This window comes from Aptenodytes forsteri, unplaced genomic scaffold (assembly GCF_000699145.1).
Source record: "Aptenodytes forsteri isolate BGI_AS27 unplaced genomic scaffold, ASM69914v1 Scaffold412, whole genome shotgun sequence".
Classification (NCBI taxonomy): domain Eukaryota; kingdom Metazoa; phylum Chordata; class Aves; order Sphenisciformes; family Spheniscidae; genus Aptenodytes; species Aptenodytes forsteri.
The window spans coordinates 606,013-626,576 of record NW_008794266.1 but is presented as its reverse complement, the minus strand read 5'-3'; the positions used below and the strand labels follow the sequence as shown (position 1 = coordinate 626,576).

Genomic DNA, 20,564 nt, shown 5'->3' with positions numbered 1-20,564 from the left:
GGGGGCGGGGGGAGTGAGCGAGCGGCTGTGTGGTGCTCAGTTGCTGACTGAGGTTAAACCACGACAAATACATAATGCGATACAATTACATGAAGAGAAAAAAAAACAAGCCTAAACAGTGAGGTAGCTGCCCCAGAATTACCTGAACCGCCATGTGAACTCAGAGAATTCTGCCAATGAGTAATAAAGGAGAGAACTAAGTTCCTGAAAGTCATTGCACCATGACAAGCCAGTCCTTGGAAGGAAGGAAGGTATCTGTATTATTACACAGATGTTGCTCCTTTAACATCTCATCTATCTGTGCAAAACAAACAATTCCAACTGACAGTGCAAAGCAGAGACTGTTTTTCTCTTGAGTTGACAGACTTCAAGACTTAATGACAAGGGGAGAGAATTCTAAAGCAGCAAAGGATGCAAACTGTTCATTTTTAACACCAGGAACCAGCATCTCCCAGACTTTGTTTCAAGTGAAAGGGCATAACAAGATCAGCTACTTCTTTTTCATTTGGACAGCAGAGAAAGACTCAACCATATTTTCAGGACTCTCTCCTATCTGTATCATCACAGCTTTGTCTACCCTCCATTTCTGACTTTAAAAGAAGAGTGGGGTGGAACATACAAAGGCCATTCTTCTACCAGAAGATTCCTTCCGGACAGATCAAAAGCGTCACCATCTCCCTCGGACACTCACTGCCCTGCATGGCCGAGCATCGTCTGTTCTGTGCAGGAATTACAAGATTGTTCTACAGCCTCAGTTTGACTCAGACATATCCCTCAGAAGAGCTGCATTGCACTCTTGTAAACGATCACATTTTTCAGGTGTTCAAGATGCTGTGGTTTCCTATCATTTCCACAGTGGGGTGGCGATTCACCATCACTCCCAGTACGAGCTCTAGTATCTGATTCTAGAAATGTAACCTTTCTTAAGCTCATACGCAAACGATGATTCCAATTTCCATTTTGTAAAAGCAGAAAGTTATTGAAAACTGCTACAGAATCATGGAAAATAGGAACTCCCTCCAGCCAGAAGATAGAATTAACTACAGTCAATCCTGGACTACAGTCAGTCTTGGCTGACATTTGTCCAATGTGTTCTCAGAGACCCCCAAAGTCAAAGGCTTCACACATTTCCACATGTAAAATATTCCAGTATTCTATGCTGGCAACCTCAGTTTGTGTACCTCCCATTTACTTCTATTTCCTACCAATCATGGCAAGGGAGCACATAGATCCCTTCCTTTTTGTAACCATCTTTCACGGCTTTTGAAAATGGCTCTTTATGGTCCCTTCTCTTCAGGCAAACTATTTCTTCAACCTTTCTCTGCAGTTATTCTAGAGCTTTGAACATCTGGCTACCCTCTTCTCAGCTCATGGGCATTCCTTGAATAGGCTCTGCTATCTTTAACAGTTACACATATGTAACGTCCTTTGTTTGCTACATGAAAGTCAAGGTACTTGGCATGTTGCAGCTTAAGACCTTAAATGCCTAAAAGAATTTAGAAATTGGCCTCCTCTCCAGAGCACTTTCAAAATGAAGATAGTAAGTTAGGAAGGTAACACAGAATTAAGAATCCATTTCAGATGAGGCAATTCAGGAGAACCTAACAGGAAACAAATGCCTAGATTTGGGTGTTTCCGTGGGGAATGGTAAGGCTTCAGCCTCATGGCATGCCTTCAAAGAGCACTAGTTCTATGATGTTTACACCGCTCCTCGGGACGCAACCCTACAAGCAGGAAATCTGCAGTCAGCACACCGCACAAAGCATGACAGCAGACACACAGAAGTGCAATGTGTTTTGCAATTGCAGGATGCTTTTTCCTACATATGGGCACCTGCTTTATGCCAAGTATCTTTGTTGTGTGCAAGTATCTTTATTAAAAAATAAAAGCTCAAGATAGACAGTCAATAAGCAGTATAAGAAACAGTTCAAAATTCTTCTCTGTGCATTATGTCATGGTAACTGCAATGAAATGTGTTAAATGCTGCCCAAGATGACAAAACAAAGGATGAAACAACATCTTGAGTTGCAAATTAGACTCTCCTTCCTTTAATCAGTGTTAAATATACACTTGTACCTTCTGGAGAGAAAATATTTTAACCTGAAGAATAACTTACAGGTATAAAACTATTTAAAAGACATCCTCCCTTTCAGGGACATGCATTTTTTTCCAAGGTATAATCAACTATTTAATCCATCCTCCCTTTCAGGGACATGCATTTTTTTCCATTAGTCTTTCCATCTACAAATACAAAGTCAAAAATTTGACAGGATTATAATTTTCTGATAGTATCTTTTCTTTCACTCTTAAACACCTATCACATTTGAAAAACTTACAGGCCTATTGTATGTTATTAAACAAAGAAGTTCACGACAAAAGAGTTCTGAACATGAAAACCATAAGGACATTGGCTTTTTTAATTTTAAGGAAAAAATACAAAAAATTCACCTGAGAAATTATCCCTTACAATGTAATGTTTATTTTACCAAGTAAATGGCATTAGCAGGATTTACATCTCTCTCTTCTTAATTAGGCAAAGCTAACAAAGTTACCACACCAATTGAAGAGCCAGCATGACAAGCTGTTGCCAGAAGCTGAGTAATTTACTCCAGTGCTTCAGTGGCAGGAGACTGCTGGAACTGAGAGGATTGGCAGGAAAAAGCATGCAGCACACTCCAGGATGAAAACAGCAGGGAAGCCCCAGAGCGCACCTGGAATGACACAGTAGTAAAACCACCACATGGCAGTAGCTATTTCATCTCTCCAGAACTGTACGCATTTGGATACACAGCCAAAAACTGCAGATCAACAGAATGCAAACCACAGACTCAACCTACCTCTACCCAGTGAAAGGTGGAAAAGCTGTGACCCGGAGATAGCCTTTCTGCTTTAGCAAGGAAAGAATGAATACAGGTTTGTTGCAAGTAAACATGAGCTCTATTCAGTACCTTGACACTGGTTCACAAGTACTCCTGGGTCTGTACCATGTATTATAGTCGTAACTCACTAGCTGCTATAGCGCCCTTGTCTTCCCTGCACAGCAGGACTGGAACAAGCTTGGACACACACGCTTATATGAAAGCTATTATCCCTCTCCAAAATACTGAAGAAGAAAGCTTACTTCATTGACCAAAAGCACAAGCAGAAGCAGGAGGAGTGAGTTGTCAGGCTTCCACTTTCTTCCAATCCAAAGCCTAATGTTACACTAACACTTCACTTGCAATTATGCTACTGCAAATTTGATAGAACAGTTGGTATTTATACATACTTCTGCTTACACTTAGAGAAAAGAGCTGTGATTCTCTGAGATCTCTGTTCTGTGAGCCCATGTTAAACAGAAAACTATGAATACTCCCATTTCTATCTACTCGTAAGAAAGCAGGGATAGCTGTAATTTTCTAAAATCTAGTCAAAACTTTTACATGGAGAACACACGAATTGGGGCATCAAAACTAGAATATTTTTTTTTTCACAGGAAAGACATCCCTGTGGCATACACCTTCGTGTTCTTAAAAAAGAAAAAAAAAGAAAAAAAAAGCAGATAACATTCCCTGTCATAATTGCATGCAGTGGTTAGTTCACAGAAAACCCAACTGTTATTGGAAGATCTCCGATGTGGATAGTTTCTCCTTTCATTCATTTAGTATTACACTGTTACCCAATACCTCCTACACGTAAAGCAGGGGGGTCACATGGGTTCTGTGTAATAGAAAGATTCCACTCCCAAGAGCAACCTGTCACATTTCATAGGGACGTATCAGTCTCCAGTCAGGCACATTTGAGGTACTCATAACTCTGGTGTTTAGAAGTTGAATATTCACAAGGTCTCCTCTAAAAAAAAGAGGAACTTCTGTGGGATTTTTCCATCCTATCCCTCTCTTAAGCTTGAGAAGTGAACAGTCCCAAGCTTTTGACGATCCCACGGAAGTCCAAGCCACCTGGCCACTGTTTACATTTAAATAGCCAACTGCCCGTAAGTTTACCGCACCATTTCTTCTCTATTCCCTTTGTGCAGCTTTTCTTTCAGCCTCCCTTCTCTTCAGTTGCCCCATCCTGCCTTTAATCTTTTCCTTTAACTACCTGGAAAACGCATGATAAAGGTGAAAAAACTACCTGTTAAGCAAAAAAAGGGACAGGTCTCCTTAGGAAACAGGTGAGAAGTTATGAAAGGAACGGATCTTGATGCCTTTGGGAAATAGGAAATTACAAACTGGCAGTTTCAAGGATAGCAGGCATGCTCTATTAGCAGTCATGTGGTCAGTAGATCTGAATGACATCGTCCCATTCGTTGACAGGCCAGACGCCATTGTACTGCACGTTGGATGGTGAGCTCTTCCAGTCCCACATCTTCACAGGAACCTTCCAGTCTGGGCCATAGTTGGCTTCAACATACTGACGGGTTTCACAGGGCACGTGTACCTTGAGTTCTACAAATTCAGTCCAACACAGAGTGAACTTTGGAAAGAGATACCTGTGTCATAACAAAAGAACATGGTCACCAGCAGAAGACTGAAATACAGCTCTAAATAAGTTCATGGAGAAAGCAAGCAACTGCAGCGAGTGGCCATGTTACCTTTATAATATTTTTTTTCTTATTTCACAGCTTCCCATCTATGAAATATTATTTACATACTGGACAGGGGTGGTGTTAACCAGTTACCGCTGATAACATTTGCCACATGTTCTTAGGAAGGAGCATTTCTAATTCTTTTTCTGCTTGTTCCCATATCATTCTGCCACCTATAGGAAATCACTTAGTCCCTGTCTCTACTTTTCCACTTACAAAATGGATTTAACAGTTACCTCATTTAGAAGGGTGTCAAGAGGATGATACATGTTATTTGGTAGGGTAGATTTTGAGAAAAGCAGCATTAAATACTGTATTATAAGTCAGGCCTTTTTTAAAAAACAAGTTTTTACCTTTCTTCAATCTTACCAAACAAAGCATGCGATTCCCCTTCAGTACCCGTGTTTAAACATGGTGCCAGACTTGGAGCAGCTGCAAAGAATTAAGATACAGCTGCCACCCTGTACTTTCTGAAACCGTCTCGGTCCATTTAAATTTAAAAAATAATTTATTCTACCACACTGACCTTGTTCTGTACCTGTTCTTTCCTGTAGAAGGGCCAACATAAGCCCTACCTATAACTATGCTTACACTAGTGAAGTTCACAGGTAAATTTCACAGTGTGATCAGAATGACATCCTATAGGAGCCCAGTGTCAGAGTCAATGTGTTAAACAAGTAAATACCAAAGATTATGTCCTATTCCTGCAGAGCATCACTGCCACTTCTGAAGCTGTGAATTCTTCCACAGAGAAAAAGTAATCTTAAAATTCCTTTTCACAGGTCAAAATGAAACCATAAGCACTTAGACCTTTTGAAAAAGAAGGTTAAGATTTGTGCGTTTGCATGAATTATGCACGTGTTCCTCTAAGCATAAAGCTAATTTTATTTCTAAGTGCCGAGCAAACAGTTTCAGAAAATAAAACAACCTTGCTTTTATGCCTTAAATGGAAGGAGAGAAAAAAGTGATCAAGCACTTTTGGATATATATCCAGAGACCACTGATTTATCCAAAAAACAAAAAAATGCCAGCTACCAAGGGGAAAACAAAGTAAACAAACTTTATTAGTGGATCTATAATCATCAAATAGCTGTTTAGCTGTTATTAACCCAGGAAATCATTCATCTACCAGAACTGCAGTGGGTGTGCATATGCAAAAGCTATCAGCAAACCACTGAAATAATATATCCTCCAGAGAGTGAACTCCGAATAATAATTCTAAGGAGAACCAATAGATAATTTAAATAAACTAATCTGCAAATTAAAAAGTCAGTTGGAAATTTCACCAAAATAATTATTTAACTATTATTAAAATCAAATGTTTACATTCAGTGACGAAAAATGTAGCTTTCAGTGATGCTTCACACTACTGGAATCCTTGCTCATCGTTTGCTCATTCCAAGTGGCCAGGATAAGGCTAGGTACTCTTCCAATTTCAGTCTCATCAATCTTTGGACATAAACTGAAAAGATTTTACACTTACACAAAGTCCTCTATGTTAAGAACCTACAGAATTAACTCGTATTAAGGATTAAAGCATACAGTATAGATTTGATTCCCAGATTCACTTTTTGTAAATACTTATTCTCTGCTGAAGAATGCAACTGTCCAGCATTAATTCCGTAAACAAATAGGGGGTCTCAACTGCTGTAACTTCAAGACAAAATAAGGAGGAGATACATGCTTGCTTATATCTGCACTGTTCAGGAAGTATTTGTGTACATGAAAATGCAAACCATACAGCCAGACTTGTAAGGTTTAGAAACCAGCTCTCCCAAGGAAACAGAGACTAAAAATGACTAATGAAAAATATTTTCTAGAATAAATAAGAAATACTTTCATTCTTCATACTTTTATTTAGCAAGATATATAGAAAGTATGCCTATGCAAATATTTAGCTTTCTGAAGAAAATGTCTTTTACCCTTCATTTTTAAAAACATAAATATCTTGGAATAGAACTCCTGCCCTTATCTTTGATGATCTAGTAGCAAACAATAGCTCTTCTGATACCACATAAACAGCTGGTGAGATTCCTTTAAAATTGTTAAAGTGGATTTCGGATTGGGTATGATCAAACAATCACTTGCCTTTTGGCTGACCTCCTCACTTTACCTTCCCCCAAAATTTTGAAAGGACTGAAGACTAAGCAAAATTGAGGGTCATTCTGGCGTTGCAGGCATTCAGATCAAGCACGCTAAATCATCACATCTCACAACTAAAAAGCCATGATCTTATCTTTCTGAGAAGGTATTTGGAATAATACATATCTGCAATTATTTGGCTACGCATTCTGAACAGCCATGTTCTGTCAGGGATTGGGGCCTTCATAATGGTAAACAAGCAGTTTTCTTGCTCTTTTTCTGTATGGATTAAGTACAGTAAAATACGCCTATAAAACACCAGTTCAGAATTAGTGGCTTCCTTACACTACTATGTCTAAGCAAATTAGTTCTTATTGAACTAGAAAGCCATGTTTGTAAACTTTGAAAAAAAATTACCACCAAAAATAAGTACTAGTCTACAAGAAAAGGAAAGAGTTATGAAAGCTGGAGTTCCAAAAGAGCTGTGATATCCTAGGATACAGGAGCTGGAACATAGCACAGGTTCACATCTACCTTCTATTCTCATGCATTGGACCAGTCATATCAAAGGGGGAAAAAAAAACCCCAGCTCTCAAGTACCCAAGGTCTGATGCTACAATGGAATTTTGAAAGAGCATGTCAACTCCACTGGCATGGAAACAGCTACTGCAATTTAGACACAACAGAAGCACAAAGAAAAGGATAGGAATTTATTGTTCAGCTTCCTCCTCAGAACGCATCACACAAAATCCTCCAAAATCTTGTATGGAAAAACAGACATTAAGCCTGCTTTGGAAAACTACAAAATTGTTGCTGTATTCTAAGAAAAACACTCTGCAACATACCACATTTTCTGTGGGAATATTCCAAGAATTCTTCCTTTAGTCTATTTTTAAGTGTGCTTTTTGACTCTGGTCATCAAAATATCTTCCCCAATCTTTGTTTATCATTTCAAAACAAAGATAACTAAGGCAAGGACTCAGACGTTATCACCATCTGGATGACAGTGTTCACTAAGTTCCCATTAGCTAAATATAAGCAAATACAGTTCAGGCAAAATATGAAAGATAATGAAATCCTATAGAAGTCAACAAGGTTTTCAACTAGTCTGCAACTGTCTCTTCCTGAGTTAAGGTTGGTGATGGAAAGAAACAAATCTAGTTATCAAAACCTATGTTCAGTTTGCTGAGTAGATTAGAAAGCTGTTGTACTTATTTGCTGATTTAATACTGGAAGGTATGAAGCAAGTAATGTGGGATCCTACTTAAAACTCCATTTTCAGAACATGAACTACAAGGTCTGCAGTAGTCATCTGCGTTGCTGTCACAACATTACAGTCAATAAAGTATTCCAAATCATTACCACAAAATCCAAAACTATGGGGTTTACTTTGCAAGGACAATTGAGGCTTTCTGCCATAATGCTCCGTCGTCGAGACAAAGGCCTAAGGATTCATTTTTTACTGCAAAATCAGTTTGTGCAACAAACAGTTTTAGAGACTTCTTTCTCACCTTAGCTGTTTATTTAACTCAGAGCTTGTCACAGTCCAGATAAGATCTGCTTGATAGATGACATGCCAGCACTGCTTTCGATTTCACGAGAGAATTGACATTTGACAAGCCCAGCACCTCTCTAGTAAGGCATAGTACTGTTCTCTTTCTACTTCTCTGGTCTCAAAGTGCAAAATCTCTACTGATTCTCCACTGATAACTGCCTTTCCCACAAAGAGCACAGACTTTGCCAGGCAACAACACACAAAATGCCAACACTAAACACTAACTTGTTCAATTTCTTTCCTATTAGAGGTACAAATCCAGTTCATACTTAAATTTCTTGCCCGATTTGGCCTGAGTTCCTCCATTCCATATGTGGTCATCCTCTTCATAGAAGAAAAAAATATCAAGTTTCACATCATCTTCTCCCTGGAAAGAGAGTTCCAAGCTGTCTTCTACCTGCAAGACAAAAATACACACTGTATGTACTCATAAAAATACAAGGCTACTTATGTCAGCAGGTTTCAGAAAACAAGTTTATTTTGGTCAGGTACGCAGAATGACTCCTATCGTAACTGAAGAAAATACACTAATTCTGCAATTTCTTTTTTTTTTTTTTTTGATGCCTTGAGAACCCTGGAAATTTTCTGAACCTCAGTGGGACTACCTTCTCTTTCCTCCCTTTAGCCCCAAAAGCTTCTGCACCATCTCCTTGTCCTCTGCCACAAGCAAAATAATCTCAGTGAATAAACACATCATTAGTAGGTGTCTTCATTTAACACACTTCCTCTATGATAAAACACTCCCTAGGACCAGTAATGATATATCACTTGAACTATGGCTGAACCTTCATATTCCTGTAATTTTGTTTCTTCTCTCTACCATTCTGCAGCCTACATTCTGAAAAAGCTAAATAAAGATCCACATAAGCTAATAATGAACAAAGCCAGTGCCCACCTCAAGCCATCCTTCCCTTTCTGCTAGTTTTACATACAGGGCTACAGATAATCTCAGAGCTACCACCAATCCTCCTGTATGATAAGGCCCATCCAATCTCAAAGACTAAATTCTACCTTAATTCTTAAGTTTCCCTAGCACCACTGACACAGATTAGACCCCTCAAAAACTTACTAAAAACTTCTTCTGAGGTGGAATTCAGACTCCCCAAACAGGGCTGAAGCTATTAAGAAAGGTGTTTTCTCACACACTGTCCAAGAGAACACACAAAAACCAACAAGATTATATGTTTAGGTAAAACCCTAATGAGCAAATGTCTGCCGAGGAGACTTCAGATACCTACTTCTGCATAAGTGATTTGTAGCTGTACCCAAACTTACGAACCTACAGAAAGACGCATGAAGCAAATTGTTGATTATCTATGTACCTTGCCAAATTTGTGCTTCAACGGTAACCCTGCTTTCTGAAAGGCTGGAATGATATCTGCTTTGTAGTCCTTTATAAAGACTCCCAAATCCACATCTTTGCTGTGAGGAATGACATTGCACTGTCTATACCAGCCTGACGGAAAAAAAAAAGGAAAAAAACAAACAAGTTAATTCAGGAACATGAGAAATATATCAATAGAACAAAAGCAACATAAAAATGAACTGCCGTAAGGTCACCAGCCTTATGAATGAGGCCATAAACAAGACTTCTGTCTTTCTCTAGTATGAAATGAACCACATTGAAGAAAACAAATATTACCACACTTATAGCCAGCTCCTTCCTCCAGAAAGCCAGGAATGAGAGAGAAAACACTAACTCTTTCAAAGATAAAATATCTTCAGTTTTCTAATCTAAATGTCTTTAAAGAAAAAAATATTCTTTATCTGGGCCCAAATCTAATCAGCAATGAACAGCTACAGGGCTACAGCTGCGCTTTTAATTTGAAACTATTATTTTAAATAGTATCTGAGATGTTAATCATCTTTCAAGCACCACTGCAAAACAGTAGACAAGAAGTGGGACATCCTTTTGTCTGTTTCATTAAAGCAGCTTTTAATAACTGTTCATTCAGAAAATTATATTCCCTAGGACTAAACAAATACAAGTCGAATGGGCACACACATGAGTTTTTAAAACCTATTTCAATAATAAAACAATATTCACCAGTGATAAGATACTACTTCCATCTTCCACAGAATTGAAAACTTGCAGTACCTACTCTAATAGGCTGACATTTTATTAAAAGCATGTTTTAAAATAAATAAACTATATTTTAAAAGTCAGTGATAAGCACCAAATTGCATGGAAGAAAAATCAGGTGTGAGTCTACATGGACAACAGAAATATGTGCCCATCACTGTGTTTTCCAACTAGCATTTCGGTAAATTCTAAGCCACACAATTTCGGGAATTGCTGATTACTTTCTAAGCAGTGATGAACACAACACAGGTAATTGCTAACAACATGAAATGCTTCACTGGAAATTTCCTCAGCATTCAATCCTCATTCCTCAAGTTTCTAAAAAAAAAAAGCATTTTGTCAGGAGCAAAAAAGCCTATTTCAGTACAGCTAATGCCACATATTACCTTCCAACCCGGTACATTTAGCTGCTAACCTCAGCTGACATCACAAGCAATAGAGGATGAAATGTTTAAAATTTCAGATGAGTTTAAAAATGCAATGTAACACAAATGTTTTACCAAGGCATGTTCCACTGCTCAGCCAGAACTTTACTCCTAAGTTATTCAGTGTCAGGGCAGCCAGATGGAGCAAGGATTTTGCTTTTTTTCTGAACTCCACTGCATCAAGAGAGGCATCATCAGGATACAGCTGGAAGGCAAAGGAAGAATAAGCAAGCTATTGTCAGAAAGCAAACTTGTCACTTCATTTTTCAATGTCCTAAGAAAAAATTACCTTTAAAAATTTACTTAACTAATATCTGGGCAGTATCTGTTTTCACATATACAGCCCAGTCTGAGAACATGCACTAGAATGCCAAGTTAAAATTTAAACTCCGAAACATCAATCTTCAGTTTTTCCAAACTATCAGAATGTAAAGTCACAATAAAATAGAATAAGAATATATGTATTAGACACTGATTCTCAGGATGTGGCAACAACACAGATGAACCCTAGTTCTGCACACACTGAAGCCAATACCCACAGTCCAGGGGGGAAACAGGGACAGAATCAGTTACTTCCAGCACATTAGTTTATTTGGCGCCACCAAGTGCTACAACTGGATGTTGACAACTTCTGCCATATAGTAGAAACAATGTGAACAGAAAATCATGTTCATCTTCCAGGTACAACTGTGGCAAGATCTTCTGTAACGCAAAGCCAAAAACACCACAGCAGTCTGGGCAAACATTACCAAATCAAATACAGGAACAACGCACCACTCAGCTTCATGACTGATTTCATTAAGAGCTCTTGGGCAACAAACAGTTGAAATGAATACTTACTTTTCAAAACAGATGCCAGCTGCTTATTTCAATATTAAAGCTCCAGCAAAGTTCAATATAGCTTCTGAGGCACATTTGCTCTGCCTGTGGTGATTACTGCCTGGAGGTTTTAGAGCTGAAGTGGAGCATGCTTACAATTTCTGTCCTTCACAGGTGAAGTGACAAGACACAGGTACCCTGGGGTAGAGTAACCATCCTGCTAAATGTATGGGGAGCTACGGCCCACTAGACTGAACAAGGATGGTATTCCTTTCCCTAAGAAGTCCCTTCCCCAAGACCTCAAATGTCTGAAGATTGGAACCTCTAGTGTCCTCTTTTTTCCCCTTCCATGAAATCAGAGATGGCTCAAATTCAGTGATCTGATTCTGATTCCACAGTCTTAACTGTGGTAACTCTTGACCACTTTATATCTTGGCCCTTTTCAATTTAAGACAAAATGCTCCCCATATTGCAGCAGAAAGTTTTCTACCATCTGCTAAATCAGGTAGCAATATTCTAAAAATAATGCTCTAAACAGTGGTGAAAACATTAGCTTACATGGTCAAAAAGCAACTAAATAAGTCATTTTGGAATGAATATACCATTTCAAATAAACCAAACTAGGAACGTGGAACTGCAGCACGTGGTTCAAAAGAATATAAAATGAAGTATTACTTAAAACTTTGAGAATTGCCATAAGGAAAATTTTCAACCACAAAGATACACAAGATCTTAGTCTTATTTACATGAAATCCATTTAACAGTAACAATGTGTGAGAACTATGGCCATGTTTGTTACCTCTTCTCAAAGTTTTGGAAAATGGAAAAAAAATGCGCTCACAAGTAAAAAAGACAGACCATGATTTTCAGTTAAAGTTTTAGTTTTATTACCACTTGCTAAACTCTGTGGATTGAGTCTCAAAGGCTGTATTTAGCTTTATGTATGCAAATAGTCACATCTAGGTAAAAAACAATGAACTGTTTGTGGGGTTGGGTCAATCAGTGAAAACATACATTACATCTCAAGAGACACTACCTGATTACCACTAACCTGAAAGAAAGCCCGAGCTTCTCTGTACCTACATTCAAGAAATCTAGAGTGTGACATCTCCTCCAGAAAACTGGATGGATTTTTTGGAATTTGAACTTTTAAGTCATCAATGGAAACAAGCAGAAGTTCTGGCCTGCAGGGAAAGAAAGATGACACATTATCCCATTCAATTCCTTTACAAACCACAAGCCACTTTTTCCTCTAGCTCAGGTTAAAATCTTAATGCATACTACTAGCAGTGATTCCTCTGTCCAAATACACCCAAAACTGGTTATAAAAGAAGAGCAACAAGAGCTTCAACAAATTCCCCATACACTTCCAAATTTTGTTTAAAAAGAAATTTGATGCCTGTAAGCCCATAGTTAAGTTTGTCAGATCACCGATTCCTTTACTGACTTATGACTTGCACTGAATTTGTTCAGAGCTGTTGTTCAGTGCATTTGAAAACTTAAGCTATTTATTTGGTTGTCTGAAGTATGGGATGCACTTAAGAACCAAATTTTACCCTGTACTTTGAGGTTATTTGCATTTAAAATTTAAAAACTGTTCAGCCTTCACAATGAATGAAATGTGGTATTTAACAGCTTACACAATCAATTTCAAATGTTTAGGCACATACCCGGTACAGATTCCATGTTTTAAAAGGAAGAAAGAATGGTGTCATTTTTAAGGAAAAAGTTAAACAGATTTATTTTGACCTGTGAAATGTTTGGCTCTTTTTCTCTGATTTATGACAAATACACACACCCTGCAGGAACACTGTTCTCAAAGTGGCATGTGCTTGGCTCTGAAAAGCGACAAGATTTGCCATGATCTGTATTTCCTGAAATACTGCTATTGAAAGCATTGTAAGAAAAGGCAGACATTTACAGTAACTTTACCAATGTAATGCAAAGTTTAAGCATAAGAATATGGAAAAATAACACCACCAATTCAAGCATTTATGCAAGAAAGGAGTCCCCTCAGCACATTAAGAGCATGAGTTAGATGCAATGGTTGGCACACGTCTTTGTCATACAAATGTCACCTCTCTTTGTTCATGTTCTTTAACACCGATTATTTGGACGCTTACTGAATGGATTTCTGTTGCTTCCCTTTTTCTTTTAATGTTCCATATCTGTATTCAACTTTTGGATACATATCATTATAGAAAGAACACCAAATATGTATCAGCTAGTACTAAATCTCTTGCCACTTCTACTTTACCCCTTGTGTTGACAGCGCAGATGGCTATCAACAGATTTCAAGCTTTTAAATATATTAACAGTAAACTACTGACTTTAGCAGAAGATCCTCTGGTACATTCAACCTCAGTCATGACGACTTCTTCTGTCATCTTTCTGCCTGCTTCGACCTGGCTACACAACAACTTCCTCTAAAATGTAGTTCTTAATTTATAAATGGTGGGAAGCTCTTGTTTTCAGGTAAACAGAATTGGATTTACCTTCATACCTCAATTTACCTGCACTTTGGGGGCTGAACTATTATACATGAGCTAAATTTTACAACCCGACTTTAGGAAAGGGTGCAATTTTATATACAGGAGAAAGACGTTATTTTGGAAGTGCCATTATGGTTTTTTGCCTCCTCTGTTTTGAACTCACTTTTCATATGCTCCAGGGTAGCGACCGAAGTGGAGTTTCCGGAAAGGCACAAACTTTCTGTCCATATGTTGCTTGAGCCTCAGGGGGCCATGCCACAGATAATTACCGCTCCTCTCATAGAAGACCACCAGGTGAATGGCATGAGATGCCAGTTTAAATATGTAGTGCAAGGGAATTTCAATCCCAGACAGGTCATCCATCCCGTCCAAGCGAGGGTCTTTGTTTATAATCTTTAGCCATTGGAACCCCATTTTCTCAGCAGTTCTAAAAAGGCCCACCTAAAAATAAGAGAGAGGGAGAGACAGAAAGAGAGAGAGAGAGAGAAGCTAAAGATTAGAGAAAATTGTCTGCTAAAGCCTTATTATTAACTGACTTTATTCCCAATTTTCATTTTCTAATCAGACAAGCACAAACTACTCAAAAATTTCTAAGACCTTAAAGATCAGCAACCACAAGCAATTCCAACCACTCTATTTCCTTGTCTTAAACTCTGTCCCTCAAACTAGTCAATAAAACAACACATAAATGTTGTAAGCAATGCTTGGACTAGGTTTGCTCCTTGCCATAGCACCCTTCTCTGCACCCTCAAACCGTTCTCTAAAGTTATTCTTGTGCCAAACTTCGCGTTCGTAAGTCCTTGAATAATGATACCACTAATACAAAAACAATTACTGCAAAATCTTCTTTTATTATGTACATAAATATTTGTCTAAATCTCACCAAACACCGAACGTTGCACTAGGTAACAGGCTTTCATATTTCCATAGAAAAAGGGAATGAAATTCTGGCTGATAAGGAAAGAACCAATGAGCATCTGAAGACCCTTTCAATTACCTCCCTGGAAGTGTTTTATACAGGCATATCAGCTTCTCCTCTGGATGCTACAGATATTATCAATGAGCCACAAAGGAATGGGGAGACAGATTTATATTAGTGTGCTGCCACACAACCTTATTCTCAGTTTCTTTAATTCCTTTACAGCTATGGGTAAAACAACTGCCTGATCAGACCCAGAGTGCCACCACTCTTCACTTGAGTGTGACTCCTTCAGTAAAATAGTCACAGACCATTTTAATGTCTCCTGCTTTTTCTTTAATAAAAAAAAAAGCTTTTTGTCACTGTTATCTTTAGTCCGTATAAATTAATCTAATAAATACTTCCAGATGACACTTAATTGATTAAATAATCTTGGATTTCATTTTGTCCTTCATCACATGCTACACCTCTATTTTTAACACATCCATTTAAAAATCTCAGAACACTGAAGAAAAGCAGAGATACCAATACGCTAAGTGACAAAATAAAATGGTGTTAAGTACAAAGATGTACTAAAAGAAATGTAAACCAGCAGACTATGATAAACTTTCTAGCCTTGTCACATCAATACCTGCATTTCCTCCTTGATAGATCTCCAAACTCGAGATTTATTACGACTGTACCTACATCACAGGCTTAAGGTTTTCCTTCTACCTTTCTAACAGACCACTTTCCTTTTTTCTTTTTGGTGTGGCCTCTTACTGCAAGCATTTACAAATATTGCAGACAGCTTCTAAAAACTTTTAGTTATCTGTAAATGACTCTTAATGTATCCAGGCTAGTGCCTGGATACCTTCTACTTTAAAAAAAAAAGTTTCCTCTACCAATACCTTTACAAGATTTCCACACAATGAATCAGAGGCTTTAATACAAACATGAAAGTATTGTCACAAAATCATAGAACAGTTGAATGCATTACAATACACAAATGTGAACTGAAGAAAAGGCACTTACTTCATGTTTCCATGTTTTGTCCAGTAATGCAAATGTAGTAAAGTCTCTTGGAGCACAAAAGTACTTGCATTCTGGAGTAGGACCATCAGGAGAACTTCTGATCTGTTCAATGTCTTTATCAACCAGTCCCAGAATCAAAGGATCGATCAAATATACTGGTATATTGTGACTGGATATTAAGCCTAGGAACTTCCTAACCACATGCTGTTTGACAGAGGATAAAATTAGAAGTTAGAAACACCATCTTTAAGCGCACAAAGGTTAATACATTAAAAGTCTTTGACAGAAGGAAAAAAACCCAACCCACTGACAGAAGGAAATCTTATCTCCCAATACATTTTCTGAGTGTGCACTTTACTTCCATGAACAATTGCGGAAACGGAAATTTTCTCTTTCAGAAGAACAGGCTGCTCTCAGGCTTTCCAGGTCTCTAAGACTAGAGGAAAAACTTTCAGCTTCAATTAGAACTTTCTACAAGCTAAAGCACTCTAACTCTAGCGTGCTAGACTTGAGTAATGGACTCTAGGCTAAATTCTAGATTCTTTCCAGCTCTAGATTGAGTTGGAAAGCACTTGAATAAACTAGAGATTATAGGATCAGATGCGATGCACATGTGGGTGCTGAGGGAGCTGGCTGATGTCATTCTGAGGCTGCTCTGCAACATCTTGAAAGGCCACAGTGGTCAGGAACTGTTCCTCAAATCTGAGAAAAGGCAAATCTCATACCATCTTCAAAAAGGAGGATCTGGGGAACTCTGGTCACCTTAATCTCAGTCCCCAGGAAGCTTCTGGAGCAAAAACCCCTGGAAAGTCACATCCAAGCACATGAAGGACAAGGATGTGATTGGGAAAGCCAGCCAAAGGCGAACTGCACCTACTCTGCAGTCACCGACTGCCTTTGAAGAAGTCTGTGGGCAAGGCGAGAGCAATGGACACTGTTCATACTTTGACTTTAGCAAGCTTTTGACCCACTCCCAAACAGTATCCCCAAATCTCAAGCATGATGTCTGCTGTATATGAAGGGTGGTTCAGTGAGAAGGTAGGAAGTGAGTGCTATCTACTCTTTGGATACTAGTACTACCCAGGACACTCAACCATGGCAACATTGCATAAGGGGTTAAAAGCCGTAGCAAGAAGGTGCTGTGCCTGGTGAGAGGATTTATTAACGTGACTCAATGGAGAATTTTAATCAAGTACATTTAAATGTCCATGGCACACAGAAGATTTGCAGCAATCATAGCCACACTGCTATTAAAAATTGAGTTGATGTATTTAACTGTAACAGTTAAATTTAATGACTTAAAGTACCTTTCTACTCAGAAAAAAATACTGGCTTAGAACAGCACTGTCAGGCTTTAGGTCTGATACATCTCAAGGTTTCTAGAAGAGGTGTGATAAGGGAAGACAATGGCCTACTGCCCAAGCTACCTGCTCAGCAAGCTGACCCTGGCTTTCTAACTGAAGCTCTAACCTTTCTCTTTGTCCAGCTGCTGAGTCTGTTCAACCAGACTCCACAGGCCAACCTCCAATTCTGGCACAGGGCTTCGGCTTCAGAGAGACATAAAAATGTGAATGAAGACAGAATGTGGATCAACAAACAGAATTTAGGCAGCAGCACTACATGTGCTGTACAAGCAGAGGCAAGGCCACCCTCTTAGTGATTTCAACTACAGGGAGCTGAAAGGTAAGTGATGTGTTCGCATTATTTCTGTAACTAAAACTAGCAGATCAGACTGATGAACAGGAAGCAAATCTGTGCAAAAATATTTACCTTTTTGCCCCCGTCACTTCTCCAGGGAAACAGATGCTTTTAGTTGAAACTTAAATAATTGGTAGAAAGAGATGGTGATGATGTCAAGCAGCTAAGAGAAATGCATTCAAATAGAGTATTTTGGACTCATCACGCAGGGACTCTGAAGAAAATTTGGAGTGCAACAGGTCCCTGGCAGCACTGTGAAGCATCCTGCTTTGTTACTCATGACCCCATAAGATCAAGTTAAAGCTTAATGAGAACTCTGTCCACAGACTGGCAGATTGGAAGCCCACTGTGACTATGCCACCTAACACCTAGTAGGTAGTTCCAAGGGGTGCCACCTCCAAGAACAGTGAGACATTCCTGGCACAAGCAAGCAGTCCACAGAAGACTTGGTTTGGATTATTCCCAAGAACAGCTCTTAACCAGAGCACCTTTCCTCTTGCTCAGCAGAAACAAGGCATTTAAATGGTTATTTTGCTAACTAGCAACATTATCATATTGCATCCAAAAGTGAAAGGCAGCCAGTTCCCAGGGCATCACTCTCTTTAACCATCTCTGCTGTTCTTCCACTGGGAGATCTGTTAACAAAAGACTTCTGTAAAAGTGTTTCCAAACAAACGGTAACTACAAATATCGTAACTGAGCTTCTGATTCCCTGAGGCCAACATGATATTTTGGTTGCACTCAATCCTGCAAACTTTAAGTAAGACACGACAAAAAAATCACATTGCAAGTATCTAATGGCACTCCTAACACTGCTCCTGAACACTGGAATACAGCAACTGGTGAATGCTGAAATGTAACATTTTCCTGCTTGTGAAGAGTTTCATGCCCCAGCATAAGCAAGTAACACAAAATATTGAGCAGCAGGTTAAACAACTAGAGCAAGCAAAAAGGTGTTCTGTGACCTGAGACCTGCAGCCAATTCTTTTACCACACTACTGACTATCAAACAAGCTGCATGTCAAATAAGCCAATCTTTTCAATACTCAGTCTGAAAGAACACAAAAGCCTGGATCAAAACTTCTGTATCAGAAAGAACAAGTTTCGCTTCTTAAAATATTAACAACACTACTAAGGACTGCACAGGCAAAGGCTACTAAGCTGTAACCGTTTCTCAACTCCATTTTAAACTGATGTTTTGAAACGCTTCATAACTTTACTCAGTGAAGAATGTATCCCTTAGCCCTTAACACTAGAAAATCCCCGGTGAAGAGGAAGGAGAACTGGACCCTGAGTTTGCAATCCCATGTGAGTTATCTGAGACTTGCAGAAGAGCTGTTGGAAGCAATGATGTTATACATACCCATCTAGTGCTGTCTTGGCCTGACTGGCTTCCTCTGACTTTTGAAAAAACTGCTCCATTCTGTCAAAACCAAAGAAGGGGAGGGGGAGGGAGAAAGAAAAGAAAAAAAAAGTAAGTTTCAGTTGAATCCCTGTTTAGGATTTCTTAACAGGACATTCAGGGGCATTTATCCAGTTAGCACTTTATAATTATGGCTGTGGTTATGCCTCTGGTCACTCAACTACAGTACTGAATGTGAAGTCATAAACAACCGCTCTGGCTTACTGTATTTAGAAGGACAATGCAAGCCTTGGGGCCTTACAGACATGCAAAGATTGCATGATCAGGCCTCAGGTTTCTAAGTCAATGTGCCAGTAAATGTAAAATAGGAAAATGACAAACACAAAACACTGTTAGGCAAACACCACTGGCGGAAAGACAGCAGGACTATGCCTCAGTCTTTCCAGATGTAACCCTAGAGAATTAAATTTCAAAGAGAGTATATTCGTGTCATAAAGCCAAGGCGGTTAGTGGCTCAGCTTTTAGCTTTTAAGAACTGTTTAGAATTTCTCATTCACAGCCTTCTTGTTTACAGTCAGAAGCGATAAGAAAGAAGCCAAAGGTTGTGGTACCACCTAGCACTAAGGCTGCCTGCATTTATTAAGAATGTCCTCACCAAAAGAAAACAAACTCAGGAAACATGATACCTACGCGGTTCTTCTGTAAAAATAAAATGAAGGCATGCAGTTGCAAGGAGTTCCTTTGTTGAATCTGCATTGCAACTGTCAACTATGAAGCCATCAAAAAAACAGAGTATTTCATTTATAGTAGCATTCACCTCTTTTTCCATTACAGAAAATCACACTGAGCTAAACATTCCACAGGTGGTATAAAAGCAGGATTTAATCCATAACATCTAGAAAATTATGAACGCTGAATCACAAAGCACTAAGACAACTGCAGAAAAAGCTGGGTTTTCTTTTAAAAACACCACTGTTGAAAAACCTGCAACCAATAAATGCTGCCTTCCTTGTTCCTTCAGAAAAGCCCTAAGACAACACCTGGTTTGACTTCACTCTCAATAAAAGTCACATAACAAGAGTAGGAAGGCTTGTGAAGATTAAAAGTCTCGGTGGCTCAAACCCACAGCTGAGAACACATTTTAGAATTAATGGGATGCCTCTGCCTGACATAATGACTTCAATATCAGGCTGACAATTGCGATCTGATTGTACGCCTGCCACCAGAAACCTGCTCAGGCTACCTCGCTGCTTCATGTCAATACTATAGGAATTGCTAGCCATATGAGGGAAGTTTGGGGCTGCCGTTAATGCTGCTAAAGGACTCTGAAGAGAGGAGGCATTCCACAAAAGCAAGCCCGTGCAGGACAGCTCTCTCTCACCTTCTGCGATAGGTAGAACTTGTAATAGTACAACTGGAAGAGGAGGAAAACCAGGCTTGTCAGAGAAAGGAGCGCCAGGACCACGTTCTTATTGATTTTCTGCATTAGTCTTCGGGGCGCTCTCGATCACCGCCTGGAAGCAGCGCGGCGTCGCTCATCTTCTCCG

At 39.0% G+C, this 20,564-nt stretch overlaps 1 protein-coding gene across 1 annotated transcript; it reads right to left on the bottom strand.

Annotated features, from left to right (window-relative positions):
* Window positions 1-2,384: 2,384 nt before the first annotated feature.
* Window positions 2,385-20,538, bottom strand: FKTN (fukutin). The gene is made up of 9 exons (XM_019473908.1): window positions 20,399-20,538; window positions 19,018-19,077; window positions 15,957-16,160; window positions 14,187-14,464; window positions 12,583-12,715; window positions 10,788-10,917; window positions 9,527-9,660; window positions 8,474-8,601; window positions 2,385-4,471 (listed from the first exon to the last, which is right to left on the bottom strand). Exons 1-9 carry the CDS (start codon window positions 20,501-20,503, stop codon window positions 4,258-4,260), a joined length of 1,386 nt encoding a protein of 461 aa, XP_019329453.1. The 5' UTR covers window positions 20,504-20,538; the 3' UTR covers window positions 2,385-4,257.
* Window positions 20,539-20,564: the final 26 nt, after the last annotated feature.

Coding starts and splice junctions, on each gene's coding strand:
- FKTN (XM_019473908.1), bottom strand. CDS start 20,503: ATGCAGAAAATCAATAAGAACGTGGTCCTGGCGCTCCTTTCTCTGACA. Junction 16,161..19,017: donor GCCAAGACAGCACTAGATGG/GTATGTATAACA, acceptor TCTGTCAAACAG/CATGTGGTTAGGAAGTTCCT. Junction 12,716..14,186: donor TACCCTGGAGCATATGAAAA/GTGAGTTCAAAA, acceptor CTTTCCCTGCAG/GCCAGAACTTCTGCTTGTTT.